We start from the raw sequence: 25,687 nt of genomic DNA on the forward strand, positions 1-25,687 counted from the left end.
GGTCCACCACCGGGTCCACCACAGGATTCACCACAGGGTCCACCACAGGGTCCACCACAGGATTCACCACAGGGTCCACCACAGGGTCCACCACAGGATTCACCACGGGGTTCACCACCGGGTCCACCACCGGGTCCACCACCGGGTCCACCACCGGGTCCACCACAGGGTCCACCACAGGGTCCACCACCGGGTCCACCACCGGGTCCACCACCGGGTCCACCACAGGGTCCACCACAGGGTCCATCACAGGGTCCACCACCGGGTCCACCACAGGGTCCATCACAGGGTCCACCACCGGGTCCACCACCGGGTTCACCACAGGGTTTGTTTCAGGGGTAAAAGTGTTTTAAGGCTGCAGCTCATGACTTTTATTGTTGACTAATTTGTTGGTTATTTCTTTGACGAGTCACGATGATCTCTTTTGTTGTCGAGAGGCTGCTCTCTGTGTTCCATGACGATCCGGCGTGTCGCTGTTTAAAGTTTACCATGGAATGAGAGCTGAGCTTCACAGAGTTTGAATTTAATGCATTTCGCTGTTTTATTTTCAGCAAAATGTTTCCAAACTTTGGAACCCTGGTCAGAGTTCTCTGCATTTCTGAACGATTTAGTGGTAAAACTATGTTTTTAGTGTCCTTCTCCACTTCCTGTGGAGTGAGTGAGTCTGTTGGATAAAAATGGATGGCGTTTCCTCTTTGGGAGCCTCTGGAGGGTTAAATGTGTCTTCAGACGGTGCGATGTGGGACCTGGGGACACGATGTGACACTCCAGATGATCCGAGGCCAGACGTCCAGACGGGGGTCCAGGTCCTGTTTGTTTTTCCCCTCAGAGGGCGTCCTGATGCCCGGGGGGAAGTAAACATGACATGCTGGTTTTGTGTCCAGAGCTCAAAGCGGCCGCTCGCCCTCATCCTGCTTTCTCTCTTCTTCTCTGGTCTAATGATTGTCTCCCTCTCTCCACTCTCTGATCTATCACACAGAAAGAAATTTAAAATGCCACATCCAAAAAAAAAAAAAAAAAAGCGTGAAAACCCAGTGAGGCCCAACCAAGAGCAGATTGAGTATAGATTGCAGAAAGTGCAGTTTCTTGCTTGGACAAATCCTCCCACCCAGGGCAGAGCGAGCACAAACTGAGAGGCAGTAATGACAGAAAACACTGGCTGCAAGACGCTGCCTCCATTGATAAAACACCACGAAGCACACGCAGCACGCCAGCCGCCATGAAGGCGGCACAATGCCTCGGCGGAGGACATGCAGACACCCGGAGCCTGTGAGAGCTTTGAGGGGCCGGGGCTTCATCACGGAGAGCACTGAAGCAAGACAAGTCAGCTGCATGCTGCGAAACGCTCATTCACTCTTTTCATGTTCTGATTGGAGAGACTGCCTGGAAGCCTGGAGATGGTATTTGTTCTCCGAGAGGCGCCGCGATCCCGCCCAGCCTCCCGACATGTTCGCTCCTGTCCGTACCTCCTCCCATCACAGCCTCTCTGCACTGCGAGCTTCGCTTCGTACTGCTTTATGAAAGCGCAGCGCACCAGACGCACAAGGACTTTCATTACAGTCAGTTTACATCCGTCCAGCTCGGATCAACAGCAGAGATGAGAGCAGCAGTGGTCCCAGCACAGACCTGTGCGGAGCTCCGCAGGACGCTTCTCGGACCGTGTTGTTCAGACCATGTGCCGCGGAACACCAGTGCGCCGTGAGAGATCATATCATCAGGTGTTTCACCTGACTGATCTGAAAACATGTCTGAAAGTGAATATTGAAATGATTTTCATCTGAAAACATTGTGGAGTGTTGCTGCTGTCGTACAGACGTCGGTCTGGTCCTGCAGAAAGTCTCCTCTGAGTCTGGTTCTGCACTTCTTGTTCTTCCCTCCATCTCCTCGACCTGCTCATGAGGAATTCTTGGCTGTTCTCTGTAAAAATGCCTTCAGAAGGCCGTTTCTGACTGAAAATTCAATTGAAACATTAACCAATAAATCGACATATACTGGTATAAACGTGGTGACTTTTCCCAGGACCGGGTCTCCCAGGTCTCCCACAGTGAGTCCTGGAGGACCAGGTCTCCCACAGTGAGTCCTGGAGGACCAGGTCTCCCACAGTGAGTCCTGGAGGACCAGGTCTCCCACAGTGAGTCCTGGAGGACCAGGTCTCCCACAGTGAGTCCTGGAGGACCGGGTCTCTCACAGTGAGTCCTGGCGGACCAGGTCTCCCACAGTGAGTCCTGGAGGACCGGGTCTCTCACAGTGAGTCCTGGAGGACCAGGTCTCCCACAGTGAGTCCTGGAGGACCAGGTCCACAGTGAGTCCTGGCGGACCGGGTCCACAGTGAGTCCTGGCGGACCAGGTCTCCCACAGTGAGTCCTGGAGGACCGGGTCTCTCACAGTGAGTCCTGGCGGACCGGGTCCACAGTGAGTCCTGGCGGACCGGGTCCACAGTGAGTCCTGGCGGACCGGGTCCACAGTGAGTCCTGGCGGACCAGGTCTCCCACAGTGAGTCCTGGCGGACTGGGTCCACAGTGAGTCCTGGCGGACCGGGTCTCCCACAGTGAGTCCTGGAGGACCGGGTCTCTCACAGTGAGTCCTGGCGGACCGGGTCCACAGTGAGTCCTGGCGGACCGGGTCCACAGTGAGTCCTGGAGGACCGGGTCCACAGTGAGTCCTGGCGGACCGGGTCCACAGTGAGTCCTGGCGGACCGGGTCCACAGTGAGTCCTGGGGACTGGCAGGCCGCTCTGCTTGGATTTGAAGTGCCATGCAGCCTGTAGGAGGCGTTCTCCTGCCTGGAACCATACGTGGACCTGAAGCTCCCGCGGCGACCAGCTTCTTTTATCGGGTTTGGTTGAATTCTCACACAGGCTGCCTGGAAAACCTGAGGCCTCAATATTTAGTCTGTGACTTGATTCTTCAGTTGTTGAGCCAGAAATCCCACGGAGGCCACGGAGGTGAGTTAAAGAACAGAGTCAGCAGTCATTCATCTCCAGACCGCCAGAAGAAATCATTTCATGTCTCCATTCTGGCATTTACTGAGAGCACCATGCCCACAGAGAAGCCTCTCTCCTGCTCCGCTCAGGCGGAAGCTGTGCCACTTATTTTCCTGCAGCAATTTAGTGGATAAATGAATGAATGAAATGAAGCCGTCCTCACTCTGTCTTCACAGAAGACCTGTGGCACACCTGCTGCTGATGGACCTTTTCTCTAGGTGTTTGCTTTGAATGCATCTCCAGAGGGATCCAGGGTCAGGGTCAGGGTCAGGGTCAGGGTCAGGGTCAGGGTCAGGGTCAGGGTCAGGGTCAGGGTCAGGGTCAGCAGCGCTCAGATCCACACCAGGACAGCTCTTCATGGAAACACGACGTGAGCTGAGGGAGTGCAGGAGGTGCAGGGTGACCGGTCACCATGAAGACCTGCTTCATCAGGGACCAGAATGTGAAGAAGGCGTGGATGACACCGGCGGTGGGAAACAGGAGCATCAGTCTGCTTCATGTGCACAGCAGCCTGATTCACCATTACTCACTGTTATTGATCTGGTTTCACCCTCGCTCCTGGCTTCCTGTGGATTACTAACACACCGTCTAAAAACACACAGACCAAAGCAACAGGAGGAATTGTCCCCCAGTACCAGGAACCACCACAAGAACTATTCCCAAGTTCCAGGAACTTCTCCTCAGCACCAGGAACCATGAGAGGAACGTTGCGTTCACACAGCAGCAGACGTAAACACACAGAGGAAGCGTTCCTGCTCTGAACGGAACCGCAGCCCGTGGTGTTCCTGGGACTGGACTCAGCCTTCACCCCGAGCGAGGATGACTCAAACAGCGAAGCTCTTTATTTATCACACTTGATGTTCTCGCTGCTTCCCCTGCGTCACGGCACGCTGGATCCGGCCCAACTCTCAGAATCCGCCGCTTTATACGAGCCCCACGCACAAATCAAAAAGTGTCTCCTGCAGCCCGGTAAATCAGCGAGCGGCGGTCCGGCCACGCCGTTATTCCTCCACTCACCGTTAAACTGTGGGATATGTCCATTTTAAGATCCAGATCCGCTCAGGAACGAGGAGTCTGGATCCACTTCTCTACGGATCTTACATGTCAGCATATTCAACACAAACCGAATGACGCAGACGTCGGCTGGCCTGATCCTTCGGTCAGACGCCAGAAGCAAAGGACGAGGCGGAGGCTTCGTTTACACGTTTCAAGAGAAAATCAGAATCAGGTTTCATCGAGTACAGTTAGACAAACCAGGAATCTGTTTCAGTCTCTGGTGGCCTCAGCTTCCCAGCAGTCCCAGAGGGTTGAGCCCGTCCTTTCACAAGGCTCAGAATTCCGCCTGCTGGTGGTGGTTCTACCTGAAACACGTTGATGGAGCGTTTCTGGGACCGATGGCAGCTGCCCCTCGCACTCTTCCCATTGTTTCACCGTGGTGTGGCTGAAATCCAACCCGCTGGCTACTTTTTGATGTTTGTGTGTGTGTGTGTGTGTGTGTGTGTGTGTGTGTGTGTGTGTGTGTGTGTGTGTGTGTTGTTACGCTGAATGCTCTTCCTTTATCTCTCAGCTTAATGTTCTACATGTCGGCGCCAGTTGGGAACAAGATGATTAATCCACAGGAAATTAACTTCAAATGAACAAATTCATAGTTTTTCCTCAAACTCTCACAAGCCGCAATCCAACCTCCTTCCTTCCGGTAAACAGGACTTAAACATTGAAACGCTTTCTGCGGTTTTCCTCCAGTAGTGAGTTCGCACTTTAGTTTCCAAACTAACAGACAATTAAATAGAAGTGAGGAGACTTGGCAGCGATACAGTGAGTCACACACACACACACACACACACACACACACACACACACACACACACACACACACACACACACACACACACACACACACACACACACAGGAAGCTGTGGGGAGGCCAGCCTTTGAGAGTCACTGCGTCGGTTCTGGGAAGTGTTGAAATGTTGAGCTGATGCGGTTCTTCCTTCTGACTGTTTGGTTCTCTGTGTGGGATCTTTGTTGCGCTGCTCTCACTCACATTTCTACCTGGTGGGATGAGGAGAAGCGCCGATGGCGCCGTGCAGCAGAGCGCTGCCGGCTCGCCGCCTCCCTCTCTCCGTGATCAGCTCCGGTGTGGAGCAGAGGAAGAGCTCTGGGTTTGACGTGCCGTCGGTGGATTACAGCTAAACGTCACAAAATACGACCAATTTCAACATTTATATGCTGTTTTGATACGATTTAATCGTCATTTTGAATTGGTCCAAAAGGCAGTAAAGCTTGTACCATTTGCAGACGACTGGGTGTATGAAGGTAATGACACATGAAAACGGTTTACTGATGTCAGATTTAAAGAATGAGGCTCCTGACGGACGTCGGATTAAGGCCTCATCCCTATACTGAGAAGCATACTGAGGCCTTATTCTTCTTCCGTCTCCATCAGATAAATTATCAGGTATCACAGGCAGATTGTGTTGATTTTTTATTCAGGTAATTCATTTGATCTATTTTTAATTTGATCTGTTGTTCCTTCATCTGTTGGAAATAGAAAATGTATCTTTTTAAAAAGTTTCCGGTGAAAACGCCTCATTTTTAGGTTTTCGTTTCACAAAATTCCACAAAACTACAGAAACACCGACTCAGACATTCATATGGACTGAATACCAAGATGGATTCTTACTATGGTGACTGTCAACTCTGAAACTACCAAGTCCAGGAGAATCTGGACTGGAGCCAGGACCAGGACCAGGAGAACCTGGACCAGTCCTGCTGCAGAGCCTTCCAGCCTCGGTAAGTCCGGAGAACAGGGAGGCGGTTCCACAGAATGACGCTGATGCCAGAAGACGAGACGCTGTGTGAATGTGGAGCTGACAGAATTCCAACATCAAATATTTAATGTGCGCCAGCTGAGCAGAGCTGTGGACGGAGTCAAACTTCCAGGAACGAAGAGACGGATGTGTGACCATCAGCGACCACGGCAAACACACCAGCTGAATGTAGAACAGCTCCAGCCTTTCCCATGCTGCTCCGCATGATTACAGCTCTGAGACATGGAGGATGGAAATGTGTGTGTCTGTGTGTCTGTGTGTCTGTGTGTCTGTGTGTGTCTGTGTGTGTGTGTGTGTGTGTGTGTGTGTCTGTGTCTGTGTGTGTGTGTCTGTGTGTGTGTCTGTGTCTGTGTCTGTGTCTGTGTGTGTGTGTGTGTGTGTGTGTGTGTGTGTGTGTGTCTGTGTCTGTGTGTGTGTGTCTGTGTGTGTGTCTGTGTCTGTGTCTGTGTCTGTGTGTGTGTGTGTGTGTGTGTGTGTGTGTGTGTGTGTCTGTGTCTGTGTCTGTGTCTGTGTCTGTGTGTGTGTGTGTGTGTGTGTGTGTCTGTGTCTGTGTCTGTGTCTGTGTCTGTGTCTGTGTCTGTGTCTGTGTCTGTGTCTGTGTGTGTGTGTGTGTGTGTGTGTGTGTGTGTGTGTGTGTGTGTGTGTGTGTGTGTCTGTGTGTGTGTGTGTGTGTGTGTGTGTGTGTGTCATCTGCACCGGGCTGAAACAAGTGTTTTCCTACGATGGGGCCTGAGTGCTTTCAAAAAGTTCCACCCTGGGAGCCGTTTTCAAGAAGTCACTTTTCCGCTGGGTCTCTGAGCAGCGTTGTCATGGAAACAGAAGCCAAATGCTACAGGTTTTGCATTTTCTCGTGAAATTGCTGCGAACTGCTTAATGGCAGTTTAAAACAAACATTCATTCATCTTCAGTCCCGCTGATCCAGTTCAGCATCACGGGGTGCTGGAGCCAATCCCAGCTGCTCGTGGGCAAAGGCAGGGTCCACCTGGTCCACCTGGACACGTCTCCAGTCCATCACAGGACCAGCATATGGAGACAGACGACCACAAACACACTCAGTGGCTGATTAACCGCGGTGAAGTTGTATTAAAAGCTCAACACAGTAAACGGTGAATGGACTACATTCATGTATCACATTCCACACTGCTGGAGCACAGCCCAAAGCGCTTTACATGCCGATCGCATTCACCCATTCACACACACACACACATTCACACACCAGTTAAACGGCACGCCGCACTGCGAGAGGAGCTTGATGTGTAATTCTGTGTTTCCTGCGTTTCATCTCGTCTGTCAAATGAGGCGGGATATCGCCTTGTTGATGTAAAAACAGCTGCTTCGCGTCGTCGTCCAGCAATTTAGCCTCATAAAAACTGTCACGCTGTGAAACACACCATTTCTCAAAGGAAGCTGTCCTGGTTTCACTCGCAGTGGTGTCAGTCAAGAGAAAGTATTGTGTCAAAGCAGCGAACGTGAGCGAACGTGGCCCAAGGAGGCTTTCTGAATCCACTTCCAGATAAGGTGTGATGGGGCTCATTGGCTCACTGGTTCCCCCTTGTGGTGAGTCTCATGTATTGTCCGTGAGGACAGAGTCCGTTGTCTCCTGTATGGAGGATTAAATGCTAAATCAACCAGAATCAGCCAACACACATTAAATGAAGTGTTTGAACTCGATGTTTACTGAGTAGTCCTGAAGGGCCTGTTCACATGGCGAAGATTTCAAATTAAAACTCCTGAGTGTCATGGCTCCCGGTCCAGATTCTCCTGGACTTGGTAGTTTTAGAGTCAACAGGCACCATAACAATCCAGCGTCACGAGTGTGTGTGTGGTTTCATTGCTCAGAGTGGCCCAACATGCTGACGACGCTGTGTTCAGTGATTCTGACGTCGCCGTGCAAACGTAAAGCGTTTCTGAACGAAAATGCAAAAGGATATGTTTTCACTTCAAATGTTGACAGTTTGAAAGAGGCCACATTGTGGTAGATTAAGTATCAGGGTAGGTTATTTGTTTACCAACAGTACTTTGAGCAATACCACACTAAGAAACTCAATTGTTTGAATTAATATTGCGTTTTCTGTTTTCTTCACCTCTGAAAACATCTGGGTTGGCACTCTCCTCCTCTTCACAACAATCAGACACTCCTACTGTGATGCTATTGGCTTCCTTCCTGAGCCAATCAATATTTGTTATGGCTTGCTTTTTGGAAGAAAAGGGGCGGGGCTGCTCCACATTAGTAATCAGTAATTGGCCGTGGGGTTCTGCCTTTATATACTTTAGAAGGTCAAAGAAAGATGGAAAGCACAAACACGCTGAATGGATAAAAGACAGCAGCACCTGTTTGTTTTTTTTTAATGTACACCTCGACCACTTTATCTATAAATAACTAAATCGATCGCCGACGGCTGAAGGAAAGACTCATATGGTCTGGAATATGGGTACATGACTGTATATGAACATATGAAGTCAGAAAAATCATAATATGTCCATTTTTAGCTGTAGGATACACCTGGAAGAAAGAAACACTGCCCCCTCTGGCTGTTACTCAAACTGTACCTTTCCTGACTGCCGACACCGACTGAAAAAATTAAACAGCATGAGGTCAAGACTAGGGCTGGGCGGTATGGCAAAAATTTCATATCACGGTTTTTTAAAAATCATATCGGTTTTACAGTATTTGACTTTTTTTTTTCATGCAAGAGTGTTGTTACACACATTTTCTTCTAATAAGAAAATAATTACTGCAGTTGCTTTCCTTTAAATAGCCCATTTGACTGTCATAAGGACTGTATCATGTTTTTTTTCATGTCCAGATTGCGTGATTGGATCGTTATCTGACCCACCACTTGCTTTTAGTCAGTCCCTTTATGCTGGGCGGACACTGTGCGATTTTAGAAATCTGACTGTCGGAGAAATGCTCCCACTGCACGACTGGGTTTGTCGCTCGTACTCTATTTGACCCTGCGACATGTGCACTCATACCGACTGCTGTCGGTCAACATTATTGACAACCACGGCGTCAGTCGGCGCGTGACGGCACGACGTGCTCGAGTGTAAACAACGAAAAACCAAGGTTCCGCGTTCCTATGACGACCACAGCGTGCATGACAACAAGACGGCGAGCAGGCAGCAAGTTGCTGCAGCTGCGTGCGCTGTCTTCTGTGCTGAAACTGAAAAAAAAAAGAAAAGGATTTGGGTACGTGAATGGCTGAGGAGACGTGGTCGTTATGGGATGTCCATCCTTCATCAGGAGCTTGAGGTAACGTTCATGTAAACTACCGTATTGGCCTGAATATAAGACGACTCCGATTATAACACGACCCCTAGTTTTCAAAGATCATTTTGTGGAAAAAAAAAAAAAAAAAAAAAAATGCTGAAAACAATAAGGTCACTCATAAAACAACTTTTTATTATACAATTATTATAAACTCAAAAACTCACAACTGAGATAACATTTCAGGAGATATAAAATGAAAACATATTACTACAGTATTGAATAAAAAATATATTCTCTTTCTCAAAACAAGAAACAATAAGCAACAAATAAGAACCTCAAGGGGTCAAAACTGCATAAATGATGTAAATAACTGTCCAGGTCCTTCAGCTGAATCAGGCTCTGGTGGTGGACATTCCGTCTTTCTGTTTTCCAGTGACGTATTCACTCACCCTTCTATCAATCTCGTCCCCTCTTGGGACCACGGATGCACAGAAAGCTTTTCTCATAGCGTTAGCATCTGTAGTGTTTTTTCTGTGCTCTCCAGTAAGAACGAGGCTCTGCTCCACCAGACCTCCTGGCGGCTTGGCAGTAGTTTGATGACTCTGCTGCGTTGATCACCATCAGTTTAAAGTTGGTATCATAACTTCTCCTCTGTTGTTTGCTCAGTTGTCCAGCGTTCAGCCCCTTTGTTCCAGATGATCCGCCATTTTTCATCAGATCATTTGATCTCATTTCATCGCTCCACTCGCTCTCTGCTCAGTGATACTTTGGCTCCATCTAGCGGCGCGGATGGGTATTGACCATCTACCGTAAGTCCGCGATTATAACACCACCCCACTTTTGAGGATGCAATTTCTGGAAAAAAACATCGGGCCAATGATATTCGGGCCAATACGGTATATATTGTTTTACTGTAGCTATGATAGTTTCACGTTAGCATTAGCAATTAGCATTAGCGTTGAGCCGCACTGAGTCAGCCAATGTTGCTTTAAACACTGTACTGCCTCGGCGAATTCCTCATCTGTAGCCGATAACGTTATGATGAATACAGTTAGCTCCACCGGTGTCTTCTGCGCAGGTGCGAACGTAGAATCGTGACGTAACGCCACTCACACTGTACGAGCTACGGCGAAAATTTCTGACATGCCAGAAGTTTGATCAGGAGGTCGCAGCATTATCGTTAGAATGTAGCAGCAATTAATCCTTCCTCGTGAGTGTTCTGACACTGTACGGCTCACGACCTCCCGACCTGACTTCCCAACGCTACGATGTTGCCACGATGACGCAGCGTGGTCTGCCACGGCAAAATCGTGGTGAAATCCCCTCGAAATCACACAGTGTCCGCCCGGCATTAGCGAACGCATCTTGAATGGCCGTCTGACTGCTGCTGCAGGTTGAGCTGTGGATGTGGAGGGTGTGGATCTTAGTTTATGACATTCCTGGTGCTCTAAAATGTGTTTTCGGCTAAGGTGGTGAAGCTAATTAGCACCGCCGGCTACCACTTTTGCTCAACAGCATTTGCAAAAGACAGCAGTTTGATCCACGTCCGACCTTTTAAAGCCGAAGAACTTCCAAACCACAGCCGTGGCTCCTCTTTCTGGTTCCTTTGGGTAAACAGCGTGCTTTACTTGAGAGCTCTCGCCGGCAGCAAAACACACGCTGTGCAGCAGTGAAATGGGTCCCTGCTGAAACACTTTACCGCCGCGCACGTTCCGGACGTTGTTTGGGCTGTTCACCGGTATTGCGGTATATGAAAAATTCAGTGGCGGACCGTGCATTTCACATTAAGGCCTTCAGAACAGATCCGCCTGAACCAATCCACCTCTCAATAACTATTTTGTCTACAAAAAAAAATCTTATATGCAGATATGCACATAAAGAGTTGTTGCACAGCAGATAGATACTTGTGCAGCCAGAATAAATGCCTTTGCTTTAGTGCACAATTCTCCTACTACATCTGTGCACATACAATGAGCATCAACAACTTAATAAAACAGCAATATTATTTAGGAAAAGAGGAACATTTTACTCACCAAAATCCTGATTATTTGAAAACAAAATACATCCTCCTTTCCTTCCTCAAAAAGAGTTCAACTGCTCTGTCATATAGATTATCCGTGCATTTCAGTTCCATAAAGCCAGGGCTGAAAGTCCAGCTGCCCTGTGGGATTTCTGGCGCAAGTTTGATTTCTCTTCAGGTCTTCTTCTTCTTCTTCTTCTTCTTCTTCTTTGGAATAATTGAAGTAGGCAACCAACAACTTAGGTGCATAGCGCCCCCTACTGTATCTCTTGGTGAATGTAAATCAGAGGGCCTGGATCTGCTGTTAGAAGCTAGAAGGCGCTGAGTCGCCAACTCGAAATCTGATTGGTTGAAGCAACTGTCTGATTGGTTGAAGCAGCTGTCTGTTTGACGCTTCACTTTACTTCACTGCGCCATCAGGAACAGATAGCGAAGGCCTCGGGCAGATTTCTTTGACCCTAGCAACAGATGATGCCTGAAATCTGATTGGTTAAATGATTTAATATGAAAAAAACATGTCTGGAAGCAGCGCGACCACGGGAAAACTATGAAAGGAACTGGAACATACCGTTTGGAATCATTTATTAATTATTTATGGACAAAATATAATTTACATCAGTCTGTAATTCAGATCATTTTTAGGACAGCAGAGAAGGCTTTGCAGGCCCTGACGGCCCACCACTGGAAAAATTCATATCATAACGAAAATAAAGACCGGCATTTGGTACGAACTGGTATACCACACAGGCCTAGTCAAGACCATTTTTAGAGTACTGTTTCCCTGTAAATGATCCCTTTAGGCCAAAGTGTCCTTGTTGCACAATCAGTCCACGGAGCACCAGAAACTACACCAGTCATTTCAAAGAGGTTTAACAGAACCTTTGGGTCATCTTCAGACCATCTGGTAAAGATCTGAGGAACTGAAAGTCAGAGAACTCCCCAAATTCTTCAGAAAATGGATCTGCTATCATCTCCTGGAAAAGGAGGCCCACAGAGGCATTGGGAGACAGAAACCAAAGTTTTTCCCTGATTTGTTTTGAACAGGCTGAATCTGTGACATTTCCTGACTTCGTGTTCCCACCAAGACCAGTCCCTCCTGTTTGGATGATCGGCTGGGATCTAAACCACCTCCACTACTCACTTCACTGTCTTCAGCTCATTCATAATTAATTGGTATTGCCTTCTATGAAAATGGGCTTTCTGTGTAACTTTACTTTACTAGACACCATCGCATCTACGTCCTCCAGCTGGGACCAGTCCAGACCGGCCACCTCCGCCAGACCACCAGGGGCTGAAGTACCAACAAGCTTCCATCAGTCCACAGGAAGAGGTGGGACACCTTTCATTGATCCAGAAGAGTGGGACTACAGAGGCTGTGAGGGAGTGAGGGGGTTCACCGCTGGGTTCACCACAGGGTTCACCACAGGGTTCCTGGTACTATTGTAACCGTGGACACACATCAACTCTCACTAAAAGAAGTTTATTTTGGTGGCAGGCAGGCATCAGTTTCTGTGTCGTTATTCTGATGTTTCTCTGCTTCCATCACGGGAGAGTCGGCTGCTGGTCGAGGGTTTTTCTTTTCATCAGTTGTTCTTAACGATGTGCAGAACTGTTTTGGGTGTTAACAGTGTGGATCAAGGACCTGAGGCTGTGTTTTAGTGGTAAAAATGTGTTTTTTGTATCTTCCCCCACTTCCTTGTGTGTCTGCTGCAGCAAGCGGAGGAAATGGAGTGGCTGTGCGTCTTGTGCTGCGATGCGGCTGCAGCTTCTCGTGGAACTGAAAGGCAGTGGTAAAGCCTCCAGTGGAAGAACAGCCTCCAGTGGAAGAACAGCCTCCAGTGGAAGAACAGCCTCCAGTGGAAGAACAGCGTCCTGTGGAAGAACAGCATCCAGTGGAAGAACAGCCTCCAGTGGAAGAACAGCCTCCAGTGGAAGAACAGCCTCCAGTGGAAGAACAGCCTCCAGTGGAAGAACAGCCTCCAGGGGAAGAACAGCGTCCTGTGGAAGAACAGCCTCCAGTGGAAGAACAGCCTCCAGTGGAAGAACAGCGTCCAGTGGAAGAACAGCCTCCAGTGGAAGAACAGCCTCCAGTGGAAGAACAGCCTCCAGGGGAAGAACAGCGTCCTGTGGAAGAACAGCCTCCAGTGGAAGAACAGCCTCCAGTGGAAGAACAGCATCCAGTGGAAGAACAGCCTCCAGTGGAAGAACAGCCTCCAGTGGAAGAACAGCCTCCAGGGGAAGAACAGCGTCCTGTGGAAGAACAGCGTCCTGTGGAAGAACAGCCTCCAGTGGAAGAACAGCCTCCAGTGGAAGAACAGCCTCCAGTGGAAGAACAGCGTCCAGTGGAAGAACAGCATCCAGTGGAAGAACAGCCTCCAGTGGAAGAACAGCCTCCAGTGGAAGAACAGCGTCCAGTGGAAGAACAGCATCCAGTGGAAGAACAGCCTCCAGTGGAAGAACAGCCTCCAGTGGAAGAACAGCGTCCAGTGGAAGAACAGCGTCCAGTGGAAGAACAGCCGTTAGCTGGAACATGGCCGCCGGTTGTGCCTGGCGCTCCATTCAGTGGAATATGGCTTCAGGGTTTAGCAGCTCCAGGGGGTTCCTACACATGTTCTGCAGTCAAACTACATCTTGAGTGGAAAATGAGAGGAATTCCTCACTCTGACCTATATTAACCCTTAAAGCTTCAAACACAGGTGAGTTTAATGGCTGTGTGATGGAGTCAGTCATGACTGAGATACAGTCGATCCTGCTCTGCCTCCTCCAGCTCCTTTTGTCTTCCTCGTGAGTTTTGATTCAAATCAAATCTCCATCTCCGACATAATTCCATATTTCTGGTGATTTTTGTGAACAATGTGCTTGTGGACTCGGGGCCAGCGCTCGCTCCGCCGCCGGAGTTACCGGCCCTCTGTACTTTGACGGCGCCGTAATGACCCCTGATTCAAACTACTGGTAAATATGATTGCACTGTGTACCCGACGCAGCCAGAATCCCCACCTTGAAGCTGTTCATGCTCACACTTCCCTAATGTGGCCTCATTATACTGCACACTCGTGCGTTAAGACCAAAGGAGACGAAAGAAAGGTAACAGCGGCGGACGGAGCTCCCTGCGGTCGGCGTGCCCACTCAGAGCCGCTAACTTAGTTAACTTTTGATTCATCACTCGGCGTGGGCAGACAAGTGATCAGTAATCAGGAAATTAATTCAAAGGCAGCGAGTCCGCGGCTGCTGGGTGGCGGGGGATAAAACGCTCGCTTCCTCTCTGAACAGCTCCGTGCTTTTAGAACCAGGTGGATTTTTTTTATTGAAGGAGACTTTCAGAATACGGATTGAGAAGCCAGACGCTCCCTCAACATGCAAAGTGTGACGAGCTGAAGCCAAACAACATTCCTCCCCGCTGATGACAGCCCCAGACGCCAAATGGATCTGTGTAATAGCCGGCATTATCATTACATAATGTGCTTAGTGGGATGAAGGGAGGGAGAGGCATGGCTTCTATCTGATGAAGCAGAGCTGCAGCGAACTTCAACCACTCACAGGCTCCTGCAGAGACGCAGCAGCAGCGATAATAACCCACAATGTGACCAGGTTGACAATCTGGCCTGCTTTGTTAGCGCCGCGTTAGTCACAGGAAAACACGGGGCAATGGCAGTGAGTCATTACTACTGCATGGCAGCCTGCAGATAGACTCCTAATAGGATTTTACAGCGCTCGGGCAGGGCAGAGCCAGAATCACTCTTTACAGTGGCGAGAGCCTCACCGGGCCCGGGGGAGGGTTTGGAGTGGATTGATGCAGGCCTCCAGCTCCCACAGGGCTGAGGAAGGCTTTCTGGTCAGGAAGAGGCAACAGATGGCTCCAAGCGTCTTGGAAGGAGGACGCAGAGTTTTCAGGAGATTATCCCATCCGTGAGAAAACCAAAGCGTTCACACATCAGAGCTCCAGTGTTTTCAAGGAGCAGCCGCTCCACTACGAAAGCACAATCAGCTACAGTTTGTAGAACATGCTTCTAGAAATCAGAGGTTTGGACGGCAGACGGCCACGTCTTCATCTGTAAAACAATGCTAATGGCTTGTTGGGTACATATCTTCTAAATTCTATTTACTGCTTATTAAATCATAGTCACTTTTCCACAAGACGAACTTCGTTCAGCAACCTCATGAGGAGCTACTGTATTTTCCAGACTATAAATGCATCATGAAGAAGGAGAAAAAAACATGAGTCTCACTGGACTGTAAGTCACATTTATCTATAAAACTATTTCACAGAAACCAAGACCATTTAGAAAGGTAAGTTATTCAACTGCAGAACAACAGGCTGAATCAGAGTAAGACTTCAACAGTTATTCAGCGATACAGTGGCATTAAAACAGACCTGGGAGTCCGAACACGCTGAATTAGCACAACAAGCAAGTCCAAGCAAGCTCTCCAAGCTCCAGCTCTCCTTCCCCATCACTGAATTCACCGAAACCCTCATCCTGTGGCTTCTGAGCCGCTGAGGAAGAACATGAAGCATCAGGACGAATCCGGAGGATTCAGAGCCCAACGAGCAACAGGAGCAACAGGAGCAACGCACAAAGGCACATGAAGCTAACAGCTGACTGACGGCTAAAGCTAACAGCTGACTGATGCTGACGGCTAAAGCTAACAGCTGACTGACGGCTAAAGCTAACAGCTGACTGATGACTAAAGCTAACAGCTGAGTGATGCTGATGGCTAAATTTAACAGCTGGCTGATGCTAATGGATAAAGCTAACAAGCTAACAGCTGACTGACGCCGATGCCTAAAGCTAATAGCTGGCTGATGCTAATGGCTAAAGCTAACAAGAGACTGACAGCTAAAGCTAACGGTTGACTGATGCTGATAGCTAAAGCTAATAAACAAAAAACAGATGGTGTTTGGTGAGCTAACAAGCTAACAAGCTAACTGCTAACCTGGCTAGTTCATTCACCACCTGCCAGCCAGACAGGATGAAATTTGGTGACTGTGGAAAAGAGGTGTGAGCGTCCCGGACAGAGGGACAGAGGCTCCTTCTTTCTCAGTTGTCTTTAAGGTCATAAGTTTCAGCTCGTGTTTTCATGTGACCAGGCGCCAACCTCCACAGGCGAAAAACAAAGCCAATGCTGAAGTGCAGAAAAGCTGGAATTCTGAGGAAATCCCAGCAGGGGGCGATGATGTTGGTTTTAAAAAAGAACACCAGGCCCTTTTGAACCCATTCAAAAATGTCAAATTTCAGAGTGTAAATAAACATGTTAAAGCCTGCTTTCAGAACATGTTTTGGTCTCTTTCACTAGTTTCTTGTCATGTTTACAGCTTGGTTGATGACAGTTGGAGTTGAACATGTTAAATTAGACATATTTTGATAGATTTTTTCTCACCTGACTAGAAGTTGCAGCAGTATGAGAAAACGTGACTGATACTGTGGGAAATACGCTAAACTTAATCCAACGCCACTCATGACTCTTCTACTGCAAGATCCTTCGGAACTGATCAGTCCATTCATTCTTTACACCTGTTGCTTCAGGAGTTTTGTTATCAGAAACAAAAAATCCCAGCAGCTTGAATGACCCTGGATTCCACTAGTGTTGACATTTGGCTTCGAGTCGGACTTCCTGACGTTGATCACACAATAACAGCTGCTAGGCAATAAACAGTCTGACCTCCGAAGACGCTCTGAATGTGAAATGTCATTCAGGTCTTCATATTCATTCTGCCAGTGTCGTAACTGTGCACTGAAGCAGGGGCACGTGATGTTTGTGGGTTTACAGCAGCAGTTACACGCTCCGGCAGCTGAACATTAAAGCAGTGTGTCCAGCAAGACGTTCATCTGATGAAACAGACTCTCCTCCATGAGCTCGTAGTTTTCCTGCACCAACAGTTTGTCACTAAAACCCTGGTTAATTATGCTTTGTTTTTTAAGGTGTCATTACATGAAGCACATTGAGAAGAAATATAACCACATCGTCCATAAATAGGAAAATAAATCTACTCGGTAATTCAAAAAAAATAGAACAAATACAAAGAGTCAAATTAACGATCCTGAAATGAAGTACGGCTGCCTGAAAAACCTACTGCAGGGAGTCAAGTCGAAGCACTTCTGGTGTTCTGAGCTCCCGGGCTGGGAGCTGAGAGTTGTATCACTGAGCGGATCTGAAAATCCTCATTTGGTGGATTTAAAGCGGGACGCTGCATCAGGACGAACGCGGTGATTCTTGTCTCACATCTGAAACTTCTCTGGCAGGCTGACGGCTGTGTGGACGCCTGCTCTCACTGGGCTGTTCCAGACTTTCTGCAGGCTTAGCAAGAAAATTACATCAGTTTTAGTCTCATTAGTTTTAATTTAAAGTGATTTTAATTAAGAAGGAGGCAGGAAGTGGCAGAGCCCCAGAGTGCTGCGCAGCTTCCACAAGTAACGTCAAGTCCTGGATGAAGGAAGGTTTTAATGCTCCTTCACTCCAGACGTGGTCACTGATTGGCTGAGACGGGCTGAGAGGTGTTGAACCCTTCATAACTTCATAATGCTCAATCAGCTGCCTGAAAATCACTCTCAAGATAACAACTAACTTCTAAAGGTTTGTCACGACCAAACTATTGATGAATCACTGACAGTCGCAGGACACAGGAGGAAAGAGACCTGCTGCGTTCTGAAGCAGGTCCGAGTTCTAGAATGTTCCAGAGTCCTAGATGTAGACTGGACGTTTCATCGTCATTCCCTGGGTACAGTGATGTTGTGTCAGGGTCAGAGCTGAACTATAATTCTGGAAGGTTTCAGTCTGATTAGATCTGGAGAGCGTCTGAGAACCGTTCTCCTCAGCTGCTGGGCTCCTTTGGCCGGAACGCCGGAACGCTGAATCGTCCTCACAGACGGTGAAACGGGGAAGACGTCGGTTTGAAGGATGTAATTAGCAGAAGAAACACCTTCATGTTGACATGGAGACCGAGGCAGCAGCCTGACCTCGGAACGTCGAGGAAGGTAGAGCAGGTGGATGTGAAGTGACGGAGGAACCCACTTCAGCTCACACACTCCGCTCCTTCCATTTCTGGCTTCACTCTCTTTTTTCTGTTCGAGACACTTTTTCTGCTCGCCGTGTGACAAGCAGCCTGCAGCGGCGCCGGAGCGAGGCGTCTCAGGAGGGAGCCGGTGTGTGCATACATTACCACTGCGCCTCCACCCCCACCCTGCAGCCACCCTGCACCGCTCCTGTCAACATGCACGGCTCCCGGGCTTATCTCTGCAAAACACAAGAGCCCGGCTCGCCATGTGGGTCACGACGGCCATTTTCCCCGGGCCCCGGCGGGGACGCGGCCCCTCGACACCCACTACAAACCATCACTAATTAACGTGGCACAGATCCACACGTCCAAACGGTTTTGATTACCCCCCCTCTGCGAGGGAGCCCGGACCCTCGGTGAGTGATGCACTTTTCCCTTTCAATTAAAATCAAGGTTGAGTCGCCACGGATGAGAAAACGCCGCTGTTATGCAGATTAGCCGCCAGCTCCTGGGCGAGGACTGAGACGTCCCCGTGTGATCTGGATCATGAGGGAGAAGACAGCCACGCCGCTCCGCCCGCCCCCACCCACCGGCGGCCCCCAGAGGAAGCACACAGATACTGGATCCAGTCCCACAGGACCACCAGGAGCCGATCTGGGCCATTGCTGGTTCTTCTAAACCCACAAACAGGAAGGATCCGGTTCTTTTCTCTCATGTTTTCTGAAGCAACAGGCTGAAAGTTTCATGTTTTCTCTTTCTTTCTGCTTTTGTTATAAATGAAAGCAGACTTCCACTGTGGTGCCTGTTGAGTCATAGCGTCTTCTGACTGTTTCACATCAGCTCAGCTGTTTGCGTACGGTAAATAGCCGAGGATTATGGGAAATGTGAGGCTACTGCAGTAGAGAACAGTTCTAATATGGTGTTTACTCATTAAAACATGCATGACATGACATCCTTTGTGTTTCCATTTCATAAAAGTCTCACATTCACACAGCAAAGTACTGAAAACGATGTACGTTTCCATGGAAACGGCAGAAACAGTAAAAACCATGTAGTTCTCATGTTGGTCCACGAGTTGGTGCTGCAGAGAACAATACACTCTGAATATTAACAATGGAGAACACAGACATTCATATGGACACAACACCAATGACTGTGACTGTCAACTCTAAAACCATCAAGACCAGCAGGATCTTGACTGGGACCAGGACCAGGACCAGGAGAATCTGGACCAGGACCAGGAGAATCTGGACCAGGACCAGGAGAATCTGGACTGGGACCAGCAGAATCTGGACTGGGAGCCATGACACAGAAAGTTCTGTTTACACCTGTTCACACGGTGACAGAGTCGAAGTGTTTTCATAAAGTTGTGTTTTCAGTGACTCCAAGCACCGTTGTCATGGAAACAGACACCCAAAACGCCGTCAAAGTTCTGCCGTGTCACTTGAAAATCGTTGCCGTGAGAACTGGTCCTATCTCCTGAACACGGTTCAAATAGTTTTCCTTCACCTTTTCACCGGTTGTGCGGTCACGGTGTTGTTGATGTCGTCGCCGCGGCAACAGAACACATCCAGGTGAACAAAGGTCACGGCTCGCCTCAGTGAAAACCTTCAGAAACATCTCGCTGTCATGAATCAGAAGAAGATCCCTCGTCTCTGCATCTCAACAATTTATATTCAACAAAAGCCACTCACTCCATGGTAGCTGGTGTGTTTCCATGGCAACCGTTGCATTATAACAATGTCTGGACAACATAATTGAGCCATTTGGGCAGCGGGACAGGATTCCAAACCTGGGGGATGGACGGGCTGGCTGACCCTGCTCCTAAAGCCATTTAAACCTGTTCACACCAACCCCGACACACTAAGGGGGTTAGGATTACCGGGTCACCGGGTCAGTGTGTAAAAACATGGTGTGGTTTCAACACACAGCCTGACAAAGGGAATCTGTCAATCGTGAATCACAACCATGGAACAAATCCACTCCAACCAGCATTCATTAAGCTTAAAGCAATCGTAGATTCATTGGATTGGACTGTTCAGGAGAGCCTGAACTTATAAAACCCCCTCTACACCACCTGCACCACCTCCACCCTAACCCGACACAGTCTGCTTACATGAGACGAAAACTGTTTTTCTCTACATGGTTCTTAGAGACGACTGTAAATGATGTAGCTCATCTGCCAGGCCTTTAGGTGGAGCTGTAACTCCGGCACAGACATACTCCTAAAACAGGGAAGAAGACTCGGAGGTGGTTCTATGGTCCTCCAGTGATCCTGTCAGCTGTCCAGACAAAACCAGACTCATCATGAAGGAACCGTTCTTTAAGTGTGCTCTTCAGTCCGTCTGAGACTTTATTTGCTGTCAGTTTAAGAATCATTTTGTTTCAGTGCTCGGTTTTTCAAGGTCTTGACGCAAGACAGTAAATATCCCGTGGAACATTCTCAAGGTTGAAAAGATGAACCGTGACACAAGTACGACTGTTACCCTGTTTCCAGAGGAGGATATCCATGATCTGTAGTGAGGTCCGAGAGGGGCCGATGTGTGGAAGTAAAATCTAGGACCAGGGGTTTCCCAGCAGGCCGGTCCACAGCTGGGTCAATGACCCCCAGACCTCTACAGCGCCCCCTGCAGCCCAGAAACAGCCCATCAGATGCTCTGATGTCAAATCCTCACACACTGCTGTGTCTCCACTCGCTTCCTGCCTGATGCAGCGCTGCAGCGGCCGCCATGACGGTCAGTGTGATTCACGCCAACGTAGGTGGTCATAATGTTACGGCTGATCGGTGTCAGTCCAACATCACAGCTGGGAGCAGAGCTGAGCCTGAAACATTCTTTCATTTACGTTCTGCGCATTGTTGGCTTCCCAAGGTCTTGACGTAAGATACTCAATATGCAGCAGCATCTAAAATATTCACAGCGGTTCCTCCGGTCCACACATCGGCCGGAACAGTCCTGCCGCTCCGCTGGCTGAAGGATCATCTTCAGATCAGAAACAGCTTTTTATTGCTGCTGATGTGATGACGCTCAAGTACCAGTGCAAAATAGAAGAACCGGAAGGGTAAAAACTACAGCTGCGCCGATACCACGAGTCCCAGTACGAGTTATTGTGGAGGTTTGTCTCTTCTTGAAAAATTAAATCAAAATGTTTATTTACATAGAGCCGCTGCAGAGGAGCTGAAGAGCCGCCGGCTGCAGACCACGAGCTTCCTCATCTGCGCTGGATAAAGCAGGTACTGGCCGCCTTGCATCGGGAACCTTTCACAAGCACCAGTACTCTGAGCAGGATCAGACCCCAAACCCGATACTGGTGTCGGTATCGGTGCATTCACAGTAAAAACCACAAACTAACCGAAAATCTAATTAACAGTCTTCAGAATTCAGAAAGTGCAGGAGTCCTCACCTGAACACTCTCTGTGTGGGTTTTAATATGAGCCTGATGTGCTGCTGCTGGAGGATTGTGTTTCTACGCCTCGTGTTTCTCCATCGCTTCTCAAACTCCCATGGCAGCGGCGGCTGTGGCGGCGGCGGCGGCGGCGGCGGCGGCTTGGGATTATTTGGGGCGTTGCATCAGCCCCAAACAGCCACTTGTTATTCATGTCTTTCATGATATATTTCAGCGCCTGCCTTCATCAGACGGCGGTTGAGGTTTGTGACGAGCATGAAGATGACTCACAGTTTGGAGAAGTCATCCAACAGACTTACACACTCCTTCATGCGCTCTTTTTTTTTTTTTTTTTTTGGGGGGGGGGGGGGGGGGGGGGGGGAGTGGAGTTGACATTGTAATTATCTGCCATCAGTGATGACTCTTCAGGTGATTGCAAAATCATTAAGACGATGCTCCGGCAGATGTTTGTGTCTAATTGCCTTATTAGCAGGGAGGATGGCGAGCTGCTCTGAGTTGACGTTTCTATGAACCTGAAGTGTGACGGATCAGCTTACAGCCTGGCACTTCACTGGAGTGACGGCCGACTTCTGCAGGGAGGAGGGCGGAAGGAAGAGGCTCTATAATCTGGATGAGAAGGAAGATGCTCTATAATCTGGACGAGAAGGAAGATGCTCTATAATCTGGATGAGAAGGAAGATGCTCTATAATCTGGATGTTAGAGGAGGAAGATGCTCTATAATCTCGATGAGAAGGAAGATGCTCTATAATCTGGATGTTAGTGAAGGAAGAGGCTCTATAATCTGGACGTTAGTGAAGGAAGATGCTCTATAATCTGGACGAGAAGGAAGATGCTCTATAATCTGGACGAGAAGGAAGATGCTCTATAATCTGGATGTTAGAGGAGGAAGATGCTCTATAATCTCGATGAGAAGGAAGATGCTCTATAATCTGGATGTTAGTGAAGGAAGATGCTCTATAATCTGGATGTTAGAGGAGGAAGATGCTCTATAATCTCGATGAGAAGGAAGATGCTCTATAATCTGGACGAGAAGGAAGATGCTCTATAATCTGGATGAGAAGGAAGATGCTCTATAATCTGGATGTTAGAGGAGGAAGATGCTCTATAATCTCGATGAGAAGGAAGATGCTCTATAATCTGGATGTTAGTGAAGGAAGAGGCTCTATAATCTGGACGAGAAGGAAGATGCTCTATAATCTGGACGAGAAGGAAGATGCTCTATAATCTGGACGAGAAGGAAGATGCTCTATAATCTGGACGAGAAGGAAGATGCTCTATAATCTGGATGTTAGAGGAGGAAGATGCTCTATAATCTCGATGAGAAGGAAGATGCTCTATAATCTGGATGTTAGTGAAGGAAGATGCTCTATAATCTGGACGAGAAGGAAGATGCTCTATAATCTGGATGTTAGAGGAGGAAGATGCTCTTTAACTCCCAGGCTGCATGGATCACAACACTGAGCAATGCATTGTGGGAGGGGTATTTCACGGAGAGCACGCTGGATTAAAATAATCCAAAGCTGCCACGGGAATCATGGCCTGATCTATCGGAGCGGAAACGGCCCTCAGTCTGAACTTCGTCTCACCGCCGGCGTCTGCAGCACCAACTAGTGGACTAACCCGAGAACTACACCGTTTTCAGGTTCTGCTGTTGTGCAGACATGAAACTTTTCAGACCTCAGTGTTTTTGGATGAGAATCAGATTCAAAGACAAAGAAAGATGCAAATCCCTTCAGATTTTCCTCTTGGCATAAGAAAGGTCATCTGAGGGCAAATAGCTGTTGTCTTTTTTTCCTGTTTTAAATTGGTCTTTTAGTGTTTGTGCGTTAAAAGCAGAAAGCTGCTTCATAAATAGAAGCGAGTGAGAGTGAAAAGCGCTCTCAGTCCAAAAGCGAGCAGAAGTATCACTTTGTGGCCGATGATATTGATTCCCACACACACTTCACACTGCAGCAACAGGAACATTACGAAACCCTATGTTCTGCTGGCCGAGCAGGGAAAGAGCAGGAGAGCGGCGCCGTGCGCCCTCCGGGGCGGGGCGCCGCGCTCAGATTAGGAGAAGACATCTCTGCCTCTGCGGGTGAAATCCTCCAGAGGTCAGAGAGCAACATCTGGCCAGCTGGTTGCCCCCCCTCCCCCTGTCCACTCTGGATTAAGGCTGGGATAAACACGCCGCTCTGCGTGGATTAACTCCAGGAGAAGCTGCACTGCTGTCACACACTGACCTGCACTCACAGGACGTTCCTCCACTGGAGGATGCTGGCGTCAAATAACACAAAGAGGCGTTTGAGACTCCTGGGGGGGCGGGCTGGGTCGGCTGAGTTAAACAGTCAGCTGGATACAGCAGTATGGAGGCAGGTGGATGTGGAAAGCCCCCCCCCCCCAAGCTGCACCCTGCCTGCCTTCATCACATCCGTCAGTCTTCACCAGGGTCTCACACACACACACCGACACACACACCGACACACACACCGAAACACACACAGCGACACACACACCGACACACACACCGAAACACACACAGCGACACACACACCCTGACGGCGCTCCGGACAGGAGCCTGATCCGCTGCATGTCTGTAAAGGTGCCTTCAGCGCCAGAGGGGCGCTGAGCAGAGGCTTTCCTCACACGCACACGCACGCACGCCGTCTGAGGAGCATGCAGTGCGCGTCTCGCCTGTCTTCCAGATGTGAAGCGAACAGGCTGCTGGAGCAGCCTGCAGACACGGAGCACGCACGCGCTCGTGCACGCGCTGACATGACAGGCAAAATCACACACATCATCGTTTGAGATGGAGGGATGGAGGGATGGGGGGGTGGAGGGATGGGGGTGGAGGGGTGAATCCTCTGCAGCAGCAACAGTTGTCTGTCTGTAGAGTTCTCTGCAGCAGCGCAGCGCGAGACGGGGGGGGGGGGGGGGGGCTGGCAACCGGTGGCAAAAAGAAGGAAGCAAAGAAAGAGAGAGAGAGAGAGAGAGAGAGAGAGAGAGAGAGAGAGAGAGAGAGAGAGAGAGAGAGAGAGAGAGACAGAAGTCCGGAGCGGAGCGGCACTCACTGGAGTCATCGGAGTCGTATCCCTCCACGTCGGGCTCCTCGTCCCTCCTGCCGGGCTGCGCGGGGGCGGAGGCTCCGGCGACAGCCCGGTCCGGGCTGTCCTCATGGGGCCGGTCGGGTCCGGCGGGTCCGGCGGCCGGGGGGGCGGAGAGGGCGGAGCGCAGGGGCCCGAGGTGGGGCACGGCGGCGGGGAGGCCCCGCGGGTACCGGGGGAAGTAGTCGGAGATCTGCTTGATGGGCTGGATGGGGCCGGGGCACACGTCAATGGCCATGTGCTCCTGGATGCTGATGGTGGGTTTCTCGCCTTTGCGTTGTGTCATGCATGCGGTCCAGCCCGGAGCCCACTCCAAAACAAGCCACAAAAGAAAAAAAAAAAAAAAACTGAGCCGAGCCCACCCCCTGAGTCTTCCCGGGGGTCTGAGGAGGAGGTGGGAGCCGCCGGGTCCGGGTCCGGGTCCGGGTCTGGGTCCAGGTGAGGACGACTCCCGCTGCTGCTGCTGCTGCCGCTGCTCCACAGATCCAGAGCCGCTCAGACCCAGACCATGCTGTCTGACAGCCTCCCTCCGACCAGGGAGGGGGGCAGAGGGAGGGAGGGAGGGAGAGAGAGAGGGATTAGAGAGGAGGGAGGGATCAGCTGGTGGCGTTGCCTAGCAACCGAGCTGTAAACAGGAACCGTCGGCCGAGCGCTTCATTATGATATTAACCTCATCCATCTGTCAGTGGGAGGGAGGATCCGCGCGCGTGCTTGTGTGCGTGTGCGTGTGTACTTTCATCTTCAAAATAAGTCGTGGGGAGCTGTAAGAAAATTTAAATATCCACTCAAACTGTTAAACTTCTGCTTCTTGTAATATTTCATTCCAGAGAGGTTTCAGGTTTACTCAGTAACTTTCTGAAAACAACGTCCGTCTACACTGCAACGGAGGATATCCTGTTGTTCTCACGTTGAGCCACTTGTTGGTGCTGTTGTTTGTTTTAGTAATGAAGCCACAGAGAGCAACACACACGTTCTCCTGGCAGCTGCCTCCACCGGGGATCGAACCGGAGCGAGTCACAACAGTGCAAACCTCTGATCCACATGATGCTTCTGTCACAGACCTCAGAGTCTCAGCGGGGGGGCCAGATTCATCCCCTGAGCCATACGTTTCACACCAATGATTTAATACAGAAAACACACAACAACAACATGCAATGC

At 49.4% G+C, this 25,687-nt stretch overlaps 1 protein-coding gene across 1 annotated transcript in view; it reads right to left on the reverse strand.

Moving 5' to 3' along the window:
* doc2b (double C2-like domains, beta) overlaps positions 1-24,871 on the reverse strand; it is a 111,269-nt gene extending 86,398 nt beyond the window's left edge. The window contains exon 1 of the mRNA XM_030100351.1: positions 24,497-24,871. Coding sequence (XP_029956211.1) covers positions 24,497-24,815 — 319 coding nt within the window. The 5' untranslated portion in view covers positions 24,816-24,871. The remainder of the gene's footprint in view (positions 1-24,496) is intronic.
* Between the last annotated feature and the right edge of the window lie 816 nt (positions 24,872-25,687).

This window comes from Salarias fasciatus, chromosome 10, assembly GCF_902148845.1.
Source record: "Salarias fasciatus chromosome 10, fSalaFa1.1, whole genome shotgun sequence".
NCBI lineage: Eukaryota > Metazoa > Chordata > Actinopteri > Blenniiformes > Blenniidae > Salarias > Salarias fasciatus.